This window comes from Chlamydotis macqueenii, chromosome Z (assembly GCF_036417535.1).
Source record: "Chlamydotis macqueenii isolate bChlMac1 chromosome Z, bChlMac1.mat, whole genome shotgun sequence".
Lineage (NCBI taxonomy): Eukaryota > Metazoa > Chordata > Aves > Otidiformes > Otididae > Chlamydotis > Chlamydotis macqueenii.
In genome coordinates, this window is record NC_141593.1 from 29267811 (window position 1) to 29282339 (window position 14529).

A 14529-nucleotide genomic window follows, 5' to 3' on the forward strand; every position below is an offset into this window, starting at 1 on the left:
TGATTTCTGGGGGAGGTTCACAGTGATGATACGGGTCCAAGCTCAGTCTGAGGGTGAGTCCAGATGAGCAGGACCCATGGTCAGGCAGGGTAACTGCTGTAGTTGAGTAGGAATGCCAGTTTCCAACGGCAGAGACTGAAGGCTGCAGAATGATCTGAAACAGGGATCCCAGGCCCATGGGCAGGTGATATGGATGGAGGCCCAGGTGAGGCTGGTCAGGGTCAGTAAGACCTAATAGTTTGTTCACAGCTTTGACACTCTCACTGAGAGAAGACAGCCTTCAAGTCTGTATGAAGATACAGTGTGGAAGATACTCAACTTTGTCATTAGGATTTCGAGCTCGAAGTCTATGTGGAAGAACTACAGAAGGATACTTGGGAACGAACGCTGTGCTAAAGCTTCTGGATGAGAATTTCCTTTTTCCTTTCAAAGACCTTCTGCTGTGGGGCTGGTGAACAAATATGATCAGTGGTCACAAGTAACCTTTCCTTTTAAACCTTGCTGCTATTCAAATACAATTCAACATTATACTTTGCCATAATTTTGAAAAGACCAGAGGACCTTTTGGAAGGGGGTAGGGGGAAAGGCTTTGATCATAAACAAGGACAACAAAATTAAAGACAACAAAAAAAGGAAGGAAGAAAAACTCCAGACTCTTAATACATACTGAGGTCTTGCACAGAAGGAAGGAGCTTTGCCCAGCCCTTGACCACCTAGAAGGCCAACACTGCCATTCAATTAGTAGATGTCAGTAGATGGCTGAGACATCCTACAGACACTACAACTGCAGCTAGACTTGTGGTGGTGCTGCTGTTCCACTAGTGTAAGCTATCTTTACTCAATTGCTTTTTCCCTTTCACGACACCTTTCTTCACCACTATCATTGGTGCTACACAGCTGTCTAATGAATCAGACCAAGACACTGATCTAGGCTCCCCCAACACATCTCTCTCTCCTCCTCATGATTTGTAAAGATTGTTTTTCGGCTGGAGCTGTTCTCTGGTATACCAGGTGTCTGTTCAAACAGTTAAGTCATGGAAAAACCTAGGCTAGCATTGCTGAATAAACTAGGGTTACAGCCTAAAACACACATCCTAAGAAATATGAGTTAAGTGAATCTCAGAAATTAGCCTCCATTCTAAGTGCATGCTACTCTAGCTACCAACACATGTACCTGCACAACCTCAGCCACTCAGTTCCAGACTAAAATTTACTCATATTAAGCACACACTTCTACACACTTTACATTACAGTTCTACTTCTGTATTCTATAACCACATTCAACAAAGAACTAATACTGGACACCAAACCATTTCACTGCACAATTTACGCAACAGATAAAACTGGAAACCCCACATACTGGAAAAAGAAATCCTTTCTAATAGTATTATTATCCACACGTTTACAAAAGGAGTCTGAATCGCTACAGGAAGAAATGAACAGCTAAGGAAAATGAACAGAAACTTGAATGGAAAGGAATAGAAAAAAGCAAAACTTGTACTTTGGTCTACTATTCAAAGCAAAATGTTTGACAACATCCTGAATTTCCAAATAAGGATTTTAATCCACACATGGTATCCACAAAATGAGCTACTAAGGAACCCGCTCTTAGCGGCTGTATCTGTTTACTGTCTTTGGTGCTATGGTAGTTTTTTTTCTAAACATAATACCTTTTATACTTTTCAGAATTAGTTCTGCACCAGGTAACTTGTAAGTTGCTTCCTTCATACTCAACCTTTAAGCAGCTGCCTAACTTTAACTTGACACAGAGTTCAAGATTCTAATAATAACTTGCTTTTAAATATCTATGAGGGAAAACAAAGGTAGGATTATAGCAACTGTGATTATAGACTGTGCTAACAGACATGTATGGCTAACAGACAACAATGGCATCAAGCTTCAAGACACAATGATGATACCAAGTCAATATCCAGCCTCTCCAGGATTTATAATATGGGTACCATCTTCACTGCTACTAATATTTGCCCTTACTGGATTTAAATTAGTCACTGCTTCACTGATATTTCTCTGACACACCTCATTCCAGAGGCATTTCAAAATTACAGGGTTACAAAGACCTCAAAAAATGTTTTAAGAATTGCTTGTGGAAAATTTATTAACAACCAATTTAAGTAGCTTCAGATAGCAAGTAGTCTGACAAAGCATTCTCAGACAGTCTGGTCTAGTTTTCTAGATACACATTTTCAGCAATTTGTAACCAAATAAACAGCAATGCAAATCCTAGCTGGATTGTGATACAACTATCAATAGACATGCTTAAGGATTCTAGAGCATTTTAGAGGAAAAAATTTAAGGGGGTTAAACTCAACTTTATTTAAAGACATAAAATAATTCTTCCAACTAAAGCACTGCCAGTGACTTATTCCTCAAAGTGTTTTCATTTAATTTATTTGAGAAGCCAAGTTACTGATTAGTTTTTAAAAGGTGAATTTTGTTCAGTTTTTCATCCCATGCACTATTGTTAAAAAAAGAGCAGCTAATTACCTGTTTCTTTGAAATGCTTTCATTAGCTTTGGTTCCCATGGTAACAATTCATTAAGCAGTCGTATCAACGTACCATGCAATTCCTTTACTGCTTGCTTCCGGTGGTACCATCTTCCCTGCAAACATAAATATAATTTATTTATCATTGTATTAGACCCAAGTCTTGTTATATTGTATGAACACTAAAATAATCCTGGTACACTAATACAGCACATGAGGAAAATAACTGGAAGAATATTAGTACGTTTCACAGTGACATCTGCCCTTAACCTATGTAAGATATTAATACTTCTAATTTTTTTTTTAACACTACAGAGACATAATATCCTAGTTAAAAAAAGCAGTACTGCCAGGATGTTCATTTTTTACAGGTCAAAATCAAAACTGAAGCAGAATCCAACAAACACATTCTGTGTTTAAAATTACTTAAATGAGTAACTAATACAGGTAGTAATCCCATCAGGTCAGGGAAGTCAACCATGTATGTACACTTTTAATAGTCAGAGATAAAATTTCTACACAAAATCTTACCATAATCACATTTAATATAAGTGATATAACTTATATTATTATTGCAAAAACAATTTACTAGAATTTTCAGGGAGAAAAACCACAGTTTTTGCATTACATTTTTGTATTTTATTCCAAGTTCTAGATAAAGGGGTTTTTAAAAGAAAAGTTCTGCAAATTGCTCATTTATGAACTAACACACTATGCAGCAGAGACTAGTTTTCCAACATAAGAGCTCAAGTATATAATTAAAAATGGTTTTCTTTTCCAAAATAATACGTGTAATCTTATGATCTTCCATGAAGAATTCATGTTCTAATAAATCTGGAAAGGCTGAATGAGGAAAAAAGACATTGGGAAAAGACAATTAGTGTGTATATACATACATACAGCAAAACCATGGTGGCCATAATGCTGCAGAACACATCTCTTAACACTCTTAGATAACCCCTGTTTTTTCCCAAAACTTTATTCTTAGCTCACTACATAAAAGACTGAACAATGCATAGATACGTAACAGGTACAAAAAGAGATGTAGTATACTCTAGCACTTCTGCCACTCTACTAATGCTGTGCATTTTACATAAATAAGGATTTTATCCCTTGGTTTGCCAGAGAGGAGGCAAGACAGTAAAGAAACTATGGTTCTGCAAGAAAAAGAAACAAGACTTGGGAATTTTTTATTTCATATACGTATTTAGCTTTTGATAGCGCTCATGTCCTTCACAGCTTCCTATGGTCCAGCACACCAAGAAATGCAGGGCGGGAAAAGCTGATAAAGCTTGACATGGCTGGCTTTCAACTGTCTACAATAATGATTCTTCTATGGACTTCGAAGTAACTCCATTCTACGCATTTCAACAGATCTCTCCAATGTACAGCAAGATCAGTCAGGCTGAATGCTTGTTTGAAGACCAGGTATTTATTTTTTATGGATAATCATTTACATGTTACATAACAAAGAAAATAGCTACTTTTTCATTCTTCAATTAAAATTATAAAAGCAAAGGGTTTAAGCAGGAAATTCCGCAATATTACCACAAAATGGTTAGTGTTGAACACAAGGACAAACCAGTAAACTGTCTTCTAATTTCGTTCGTTTGTGGCCAGTCATGTTTGGACTGTGACATAAGACCTGCCACTGAGCACTGCAACAGAAAACAGCCCTTGTGTATACTATAGCCTAGCATTTGGTATTACCTCCTAATATTAGCAGTCAACAGAATTAATTGCTAACATATGAAAGAATATTATGTGCACAGATTTATCTTTCTGGTAACATATACAAAACATTTCACAGGCACTTCTAAAAGGATGAATTTATACAGTACATGGTATTAGTGGATTGTATGAAAACAAAAATCAAAATGGCAAAAATAAATAATGCCACTACTATCAGCATACAGAAATGCCATACATGTATTTGATACAGCAAAGAAGAGGATGTGAGAAATGTAGTATTAAAAATATATTAAAAAATACTACAGAGTAAAATCGACAAGAAATTATTAATTTCTGAGACTCATTGATCTTTAAATAAGGCTAAGATCTTGGCTTAAGTAGACAAGAGTCTTTATGGACCAGATAAGTATCAGCTGACCACGGAGTAAACTTTAAAGTGATAACTATATCATACATTGAATGGCCAGACACGAGTAGGAGTCTTAGTCAAGAGCAGACTAAGCCAAGACAAGACTTTACTGCCTTCATTAACACTTCAAAGAAGAACAAATACGAGTCACTTTTATTCTTGCTTACAAAAATGAACAAAAAAAAACCCCAATCCTCTGCCCCTGGAATGCTAGAGCTAGTTCTCAACAAAAATTGTGTCCTCTGGATATAATCTATGGAAAACTCTGACTTATTTGTAAACAAATAATTGTAATGCAAATATTACAGCAACATAAATGTAAGTTAGTTATTTCCCTGTATTCCAATGACTTGTTTTTCTTACTGGGGTATAGGAGTTGACAAACTTGTTAGTGGCAACATACACAAATTTAAGCCATGAGAAGAATTTTCTTTCCTCAGAAATAGGCAGGACACAGAACAAATATGGCCAAAAAAGACTGGAAAAAAAAAAGGAGAGAGATCATTGTCTTCTAAATTATTGTGGTTCAGTTGGTTTTCTGTGTAAACATGTAAGATTTCCACCAAGCCCAGATCATAAACTTGTCTTTACCAATGTCTGTGTTGCAAACTCTTCTCAACAATACCAAATGATATAATGTAGGAGAACAGCTACAAACTGAGCTTAGAAGGTTCAGGCTGGACCTTAGAAGGCAGCATGAGAAACATACAGTGTTAGAACAGGTTGTGCAGAGAAGCTCTTGAATCTCCAATTCTTTCTTTCCTGTTTTCAGAACTCAGATAGTTAGGTGACGAATGACTTCATGCAGCACTGACAATAGTCCTCCTTCAAGGTGGGGGATACCTTCAAATGTCCCTTTCAAACACTGACTGCAGGGCTCCTTACGAGCATAACCTGGTGTGTCATGTGATTAACAAATACATAGAATGCAACATTTAATGGCACAGAAGGATCTGACCACAGCAGAGTAGCCCCGACTGTTCCACTCAAAGTAATCAAAATATAGCTGTTTAGGAAATCCCACAAGGACTGGTTTAATGGAATGGCAGGATTAGTATAAAGGAATAGCTATTACAGCCCTGTAGTTCAGTCCGCTTGTCAAGAAGGCATCTGTACAAACAACAGTGGGTCTGGATGCACTGCCTTCTGGTGTTCCAGTAGGATTTTATCAGTAGACATGAACTAAAGTTATCCAACTCTCCATCAACCCAAGACAGTACTTCAGAGTAAAACCAGTCTATCATTGAAAAGCTTGCTCGTAATAAATGCGTGAAGAAATTGTTCCCCTTCAATTCACTTAAGCTAACTCTAAGTTTGATAAGAGCCTGCATTCCCAACGGATTATTTAAATAGAAATATCCCGTACTTAGGTGTGTACTGAATTATGTTCTTACGTGGTCTGCAATTCACAGTCCCAGTACCACTGTTTCTATACCTTGGATCTGACTTATAGTTACCATCTTGTTCCAGGTAGTGAGAAACAAAACACTATTTTCTTCTGGAAACACAATGAAAGGTATTAATAACAGAACAAAAGAGAAAAAAGGTCTAGACAGAGCACAAGTATAAAATGTGACTTTCAGTTGTGTTAATTTACAAGTAAATTTAAAATGCAAACACAATAAAAATACATTTTAGAAATGCGCTGAATGTTTCCATATAAACAAGAGAGACATTCAACACATTCTCAACTGAAAACTTACCTTTAAAATAAGGTTTCTGACATCCAGAGCAGCCAGGAAATGCTGACTCCACTCTCCATGATGCCCCAACATACACTATTCTGGCATACTCATCACGGAACCCCAAAGCAGACTGGAGCCAGGATATGGATATATGAGGTAAGGACTGAACTTTATAGGGGAGTTTTTGTTTTTAAATAAACACACACACGCACAACCACAATATTATGCAGTTTTATAAGATTTTTCTTTAATCTTTACTTTATATCCTAGGGATATAAAATAAAGAAAATTAGAAATCTAATAAAACTATGCAATATTGTTGAAAAGGGGTGGTGGTGGAGGGAGAAAACTTACCTTACCCTTAATACGCCTGCTCCATTCTGCAGCGGGGTTCTGTGGTATGTGTGACATCACCAGTCTAGCCTTTTCTAGTGATGTCACAAAGAGAGGGAGTTGGTGATCTGCAGCTGCTTTGGACATCAGATACCTAAAGAAAAGAGATCAATAACTTCTTCAATTCAGACACGAACTGATATTGAATCTTCTTATTAACCAATTTATGGGCCAAATAGTAGAATTTTAGACCCCGACTTCAATGGCAGTTTTGACTAAATAAGAATGCATGATGAGATTATGTATTCATACTACGCGAATTCACCTATAATTGAAAGTGTTTTCATTTTGAAAATGTTATCTTCTACAGTGAAAGTTCCTGAACATCACTGTCTTGAATTTGACCTTCAGCAATGCCATTCTGAGTATTATAAATATCTATCAAGAGCTAACCTCTGATGTTATTTGAAGACTGGGACTGAATACAGTTAGGAAGAGACTTGTCATATATTATAAAATAAATCCACTCATGACATCTGTTGATCAATTTTATCTTTGAGCATACACTGTCAACTAATGAAGCAAATGAAGAGATAAATCAGCCTTCAAACTTTTTTTTTTTTTAAAAGACTTCCGCTTGCCACTTTCATGGCCTAGATATCTGATCACACTAAGCTATATCCTAAAATGGCATCTCATACTCTCTTATTAAACACTGCGAACAAATTAAGTTTTAAAAATGCCATAAATTGCTACCAAGAGTGTCTTTATCTCATGATTTTGTTCACTACTATGAAATGACTTTTCATTCAGATATTTAGTCACATGTTCTAATTTTCTTAAGACAAAATTGCTACAGGTTCATAATTGTATTAATTAGTCTACATTTATTCAGCACTGAACTGTCACATTTTACTCTTTATTAGAAAAACTTCGAGATATTAACTAACTTAGACTTCTGGATGTATCTTAAACTAGAAAAAAGCTGTGTGTTTTAAGCTATTATGGATCTTACTTAACTCCCTTTCATATAGCTGAATTTTGCATCTTCTTAACTCTGGATATACAAGTATTTTCCTATACTTCACCTTAAAATCAGCTGTTCTGTTATAACTCTGTGCTGGCACGGATGTCCCTAGCAATATACTAACTGAACAAAATCCAAAGCAGTGTGAAGTGTTCTGAATATACAGTAGTATCTCTATGACAGACATGTTCCAGGTTCAATGCATGAGTACACATTCACATCTTTGATGCAGAAGCCACACTTTCACATTTGGAACTGTAGAAAGTTCTACATTAAACTGTTCATGATAAAAGTGGATTAAGGAAAGCTTCTTAGCAGACATTCATTAGAGGGCTAGCCACACAAGGAAAATCAGGAAAGATCATGGGAAACTAAGAGAAAATAGTTGGAAAAAGCCCCACACAATATAGACAGAAAAAGAGGTAGTGGAGGAGCTAAGAAAAACTGAAGATTGGGACAAAAATATTGAAAGCTACCGAGATAAGCAGAAGGCAAAAAACAGGAGAAAAAAAAAAGTAATTATTGTGGAGAAGATTTCAAAATTTGAAGCCTAAAATTGGCTTCATTCATTCATATAATACAATTAAATAGCTGGTTGACAAGTAACTAACTAGCTGACAACTAAATAGCTGGTTGGATTTTTAAAAGCTCCACATGGTCAATCTCTCCTCAGAAGTACAGGAAACTGCATTGATGTAAATGTGTAAATTTCAGACTCAAAATTCAACAGTTTGGGCTTACATCAGTGTTTTTAAAAGGTGCAGGCAAGAAAGAAGCAATAACAGACTACTTGGAAGTGACTAAAGTACAAATCAAGATTTTTAGAGAAAGAATTGAAAAAAAGAATATGTTAGATACATTAAAGAAGATTTCTTTACCTGCAGTTTAAATTTCCAAATGTGTGTGCAATTATATTATTTGTTTGCATGTACATTTATATAAATTTAGTAATACAGACAAAAACAAGTATAACAGCAAACTCCTTACATGCAGAAGTGTGTGGTACATATTTCACCATCTTTCTGGGCAACCTGTGCCAGTGTTCCACCACCCTCACTGTAAAAATTTTTCTCCTTATGTCTAATCTAAATCCACCCTCTTTTAGTTTAAAACCATTACCCCTTGTTCTATCACAACAGGCCTTGCTAAAAAGTCTTTCCTATTCCTTTGGATAGCCTCAGTATTCTACAAATGTACTTAGAGCTGCAGAAAACCTCCATTTGCTTTCAGCCCTTCTGATTCACCTGCTTAAAAGATTGTGGTGGTTTAGCCCGGATCACCACACAGTTTCTTACACACCCTCCCCCTACCCGGTGGGACGGGGGAGAGAAATTGGGAAGAAAGGAAAACTCATGGGTTGAGATAAAAACAGTTTACTAAAAATACTAAAAACTACAAAGCTAACAGGATATAAGTATATTAATATATACAAAATATACAAAATGAACAACGTACAATTTCTCACCACCCGATGTCCGAATGACCAACGCAGCCCGTCCTGAGCAGCAATCACAGGAACGACACTGAGCAGCAAGCAAAGGGGGGAGAGCAAGCCAGCAAGGTAGAGGGAACGATGCCAGCAAGCAAGAGAGAAGAAAAGGATGCCAAGGGTGCCTGCACGGATACTCGACAAGAATGCCCCCTCCCATGGGCAACCCCCACTTATATACTGAGCATGACGTTTATGGCATGGAATACTCTCTTTGGCCAGTTTGGATCAATTATTCTGTCTGTCTTTTGCCCAGCTTCCTGCATCTGCATGTTAACGAGACTTGGAAAGACAGGTAGTGTCCTTGGTCTCATTAACAACAACTCGTATCATCAGAGTGTTTTTATCAATATTCTTCACACACGAAATCCAAAACACACCGGCTACTGAGAAGAAAATTAACTCCATCCCTGCTGAAACCAGGACAAAGACATATCCACTCCCAAAGACAAAGACATTCATCTGTCTTGGGAAGTACAACTGTCTAATTAAAACCTTCAGAAACAACATTAGAAGATGGCAGGACTTAACACCTTGACAAAGGAGGTTTTTACTTTTCTTACTACTTAGTCAAGAACATCAGTGTGGGATAGACCTCTGCAAAAAAATAAACTCTTCAATGCATTTTCTCCAAACTCTAATTAGCTGTGAACTTGGCTGGTGTCCTTTGGCTAAGTAATTCTCCTTCCTCTCACCTTTGTCTCACTTTTCTCTCCCTGTAGGGAGAGTCTTGTCTCCTTCTCAGGAAGGTACTGCCCTTTATCCATTTAAACCTCATCAGCTTAACTGTGGGAATCCTGGGCTCCAGCCTCCCTTCTCACTCCCCAGACAACAGAAAAAAAAAAAAAAAAAAAGGGATCTAAAACATCAGAAACTGGTAGTTGTTATCGTGTGTACTGATCAATATAGAAGGTACCACTGTTCTTATTAAAGAAATCTCATGTATTAGACAGAAGCCTTTATGTTACCCTAAATATACTGGCAAAATGCTTCACTACCACATATGCCTGTCAAAATTATTTTTTAAACAGTACTGCTGCAAGTAGATTTTTAAGTGGAATTAAGCTACTTTGCATGTCCTGGTCGATTTGCCAGTTACAGGAAATTTCTAAGAGTTCACATTCAACTGAACTGCCATGCTTATATATAGTCTAAATTGTCAGCAAACATAACATAAAAATGCAATAAAATCTCAACAGAATTTTAGCCAAAATGTTCTATTTCAGATTTATAATTGTCCAATGACTGCTTGTAACTTCCCCCAAATCTTATTTATCATAGAATCATAGAATGGTTAGGGTTGGAAGGGACCTTCAAAGGTCATCTAGTCCAACCCCCCTGCAAGGAGCAGGGACATCCCTGACTAGGTCAGGTTGCTCAGAGCCTCATCCAGCCTGGCCTTGAACGTTTCCAGGGATGGGGCCTCCACCACCTTTCTGGGCAACCTGTTCCAGTGTTCTATAACTCGCATCGTAAAAAAAAATTTCCTAATTTCTAATCTAAATCTACCCCCCTCTATTTTAAAACCATTACCTCTCGTCCTATCGCAACAGGCCCTACTAAACAGCCTTTCCCCATCTTTCTTGTAGGCCCCCTTGAGGTACTGGAAGACCGCTATCAGGTCTCCCCGGAGCCTCCTCTTCTGCAGGCTGAACAGCCCCAACTCTCTCAGCCTGTCCTTATAAGAGAGGTGCTCCAGACCTTTTATCATCTTCGTGGCCCTCCTCTGGACCTTCTCCAACTGGTCCATGTCCTTCTTGTGTTGGGGGCTCCAGAACTGGAAACGGTACTCCAGGTGGGGTCTCACCAGGGCAGAGTAGAGGGGAAGAATCACCTCCCTCAACCTGCTGGCCACACTTCTCTTGATGCAGCCCAGGATGCGGTTGGCCTTCTGGGCCGCAAGGGCGCATTGCCTGCTCATGTTAAGCTTCTCCTCCACCAGCACTCCCAAGTCCTTCTCCTCAGGGCTGCTCTCAATCCATTCCCCGCCCAGCCTGTATTTGTGCCTGGGATTGCCGTGACCCAGGTGCAGGACCTTGCACTTGGCCTGGTTGAACTTCATGAGGTTGGCACGGGCCCACCTCTGCAGCCTGTCAAGGTCCCTCTGGATGGCATCCCTCCCTTCCAGCGTGTCGACAGCACCACACAACTTGGTGTCGTCGGCGAACTTGCTGAGGGTGCACTCTATCCCACTGTCCATATCGCCGACAAAGATGTTGAACAGGGCCGGGCCCAACACGGACCCCTGAGGGACGCCACTCGTGACTGGTCTCCACATGGACATTGAGCCGTTGACCACCACTCTCTGAGTGCAGCCATCCAGCCAACTCCTTATCCACTGAGTGGTCCGTCCACCAAACCCATGTCTCTCTAGTTTAGAGAGAAGGATGTCGTGTGGGACAGTGTCAAAAGCTTTGCACAAGTCCAGGTAGATGATGTCAGTTGCTCGTCCCTTGTCCACCGATGCCGTCACCCCGTCATAGAAGGCCAGTATTAGTAACAAAACGGACATAATTTTTACTGGAATCGAATTATTCTTTCTGTAAATTCTGTAAATTCTGTAAATTCTGTAAATTCTGTAAATTCTGTAAATTCTGTAAATTCTGTAAATTCTGTAAATTCTGTGGGTTATTTTTCTATTAATTCCATTTTTATTCTACTTTTTAGTCACAGTGCTGTAAAGTGAAAGGATGTCACGTCACGTCCTAAGGAACGTACCAAAGGTAGAAGACATTCTAGTTTAGACATGCCTTAGAGAACCACCCTCCATCCTTTCACTAGACAGTGCATTAGACTCAAGTCCTTTAAGTTCTCTTTCTGCACCTCTGGCTTTCTGAATTCCAGTCAGGCACTCAAATAAATAGTCAATTTAACTAACTTATTCTTTCGTCTACCTCTCAAAATGTAGTAGGTGGTAAGGAGAGGAACTGTTTAGTAGCTGAAGGCACAGACTTTTTAGAGTACCCTTGACTGTAATATCACATGCAACTTCACCTTCCACAAAACAGCACTTTTGCTGTCAGAAGCAACCTCAATTTCTTTTGCCCTGAGATGCTCATTCCTGTCCTTACAATGACCTCTCGAACTGTGGCAGAACACAAGCACAGGTATTCGTGCAACTGCATGATAAACCACACTAGAAAACTGATCTGGGTTACAAACAACTCAGCAGCAGTAGAAAAGTAGTTAGGTTTACCACAGACTAACTCTGACACCATGGAACTGAACAAATAATTTTGCTACCTTCTCTCATAGGGTGGCACAGAAAATACAAGCTGCCAGAGACGGAGAGAGCAGGAACTATGTATTTGGCAGTGGTTTTGGTTTATGTCAGTCGAAAGCATATGTGAAATTACAGCCTTGCTTCAGGACTGTGGCTAGAGTTCAAGAGTGAAACAATCTGGGAAGAGATAATACTAAGGTTGAGTTGAACTTCTGTTTAAGATTAAAGAGCTGAGGTCAAATTTCATCTTCCTCTCTAACAGTTATGGCAAACTGGCACTAAACCAAATCTCATCATTATTAAAACAAATTCACAAGTAATCAAGCAAAATGCAAGAATTTTTAAATGGAAAAATATTAAATCACAGCTAACTCAAAAAACCAAAAAAGGTCTACAAGAGTACAGAACTAAAATGTTTTAATCAACCAAACCGTGAAAATCCTTTGCAACAGGTTTATTATTTCACAGTTGTACAAGAAACTGACAGTGATGCCTACACTTAAAATTACCCATAGCATTCCATTACATAACCCTGTTCTAATTTGCTTTTAACTTGCCAAACAAAACTTGTTTGGGCTAAAAACCTCATGTCCTTTGTTGGCTCAAGCTGGTGTTCTAAACGGTGTCAGATACAACCAGTCCAACTACCTACAAAAAATGCCGGAAAACAGTAAGTTTACTCATGTTAAAGAAGTCTTACAGCTCAGCCCTTTCATTACGACCGCCAGTACTGCCAAGATCTGGAGAAGGAATTCCTTTTAAGTACTCTAGAATGGTCTCCTAGGAAACAAAGGGCAGTTAGGACTAAGGAAAAGGTTATGCTTCAAAGTCTTAATATAAATTAGACAAGTTGTATTTCTAATATGTGTTAGTACTTAACACAAGCTTTAAAGCTTGGCTTATGAGTTTCTCTCAGTAGCATGTGCTAAGAACTACTAAAACCAGAATTACCAAGCAAGTTATTCAGGAAGAAAAAAGATTCCTCTGGCTTTACCTAGGTCACTACTGCAAACAAAAATCAATAAAATCACCACAAAGTAGTAAGAATACCATCATCTTTGGGGCAAAACAAGAAAGAAGTCCATGAACAGCATCAAAATGAATACCATCATATTAGAATAAGCTTACACATTAGGTCAAATTTCCATCATCAAATTAGAACGTTTTATTTAATAGACTAGGCACTTCAGAAAAGCTGAAACAAACTCTATTCTGTATGCTTCTGAAACTGCCACTGTCATTCCTGTTAGAGCTGAAGAATGAAAATTCACATTTCCTCCAGTTTTTAAGATATTTAACCTAATTACACATGGTGTTAGACATCAAAAATAAAATTCTAATGACTTCCCTTGCAAAGCAAAACCTAATTTTAGGAAGTCAAGTTTATTGACTCTTCATCTAATTTAACATCTTTCTATTTGTGTTTTAAAAAAACTTAATATTAAATTTGGCTGATAAATACTTTTTTTTTAAAATCAATATTTCACTTTACTGTTTCCTTATAATCACTTCTTCAACAATTAACCATAGTCTTTTTTCTTTACATAACATTTCTAAAAATACAAGTCTTTGGAGACATAGAATCATTATCTGATAGAGCTATACAACCATACAGAAAGATTGTCCTTACCTCACAACTTCTGAATGCTGAATGAGTTGCATCTTAACTCCCTTGTACTTAAGTGTTTGGTTTTTTTTAAGACAGTGCGATTAGAACTAAACATAGTATTCCTGCTGAAGTCATGCAACTTATTTACATAATGACATTATCAGATTTCAGTTCAAAGAGCAATTATGACATATTTAGCATTTGTCTACCCTTGAAGAAGTCTTCTTGGTACAGTTTTACTAGTAGACTAAAAGACTCACCTACACTAAGATTACTGATATGCTGAGGTATACTCTCATTTTTGGCTTTTTCTTCTATTGTTGACATAGCCTTTCTGATAACCTCTTGTCAATCTCATCATAAAACCAATGTGCAAATTAGCAACTATAAAATAATTTCAAGTTGTGTCTGTTTTTATTCCTCTGGATATTTTAACAGCTATTACGCTAAGTGTCTGCAGTGAAATTTGTCTTTCAGAGTCCTAATTTATATTGCCTCTCACCTACCATATCTCTCTCCCCTATTTAAATAATTTAAAAATAAATTGTTTCTGCACG

The 14529-nt window shown here is 37.8% G+C and overlaps 1 protein-coding gene across 5 annotated transcripts in view; it reads right to left on the bottom strand.

The window, feature by feature from the left end:
- BRD10 (bromodomain containing 10) overlaps positions 1–14529 on the bottom strand; it is a 53301-nt gene that overhangs the window by 11289 nt on the left and 27483 nt on the right. For 4 of the 5 annotated variants that reach the window (XM_086770089.1, XM_086770091.1, XM_086770088.1 and 1 more), the window contains one exon: positions 2506–2621. In XM_086770089.1, coding sequence (XP_086626215.1) covers positions 2506–2621 — 116 coding nt within the window. The remainder of the gene's footprint in view (positions 1–2505; positions 2622–14529) is intronic. The other variant, XM_086770092.1, reaches the window with a different exon arrangement.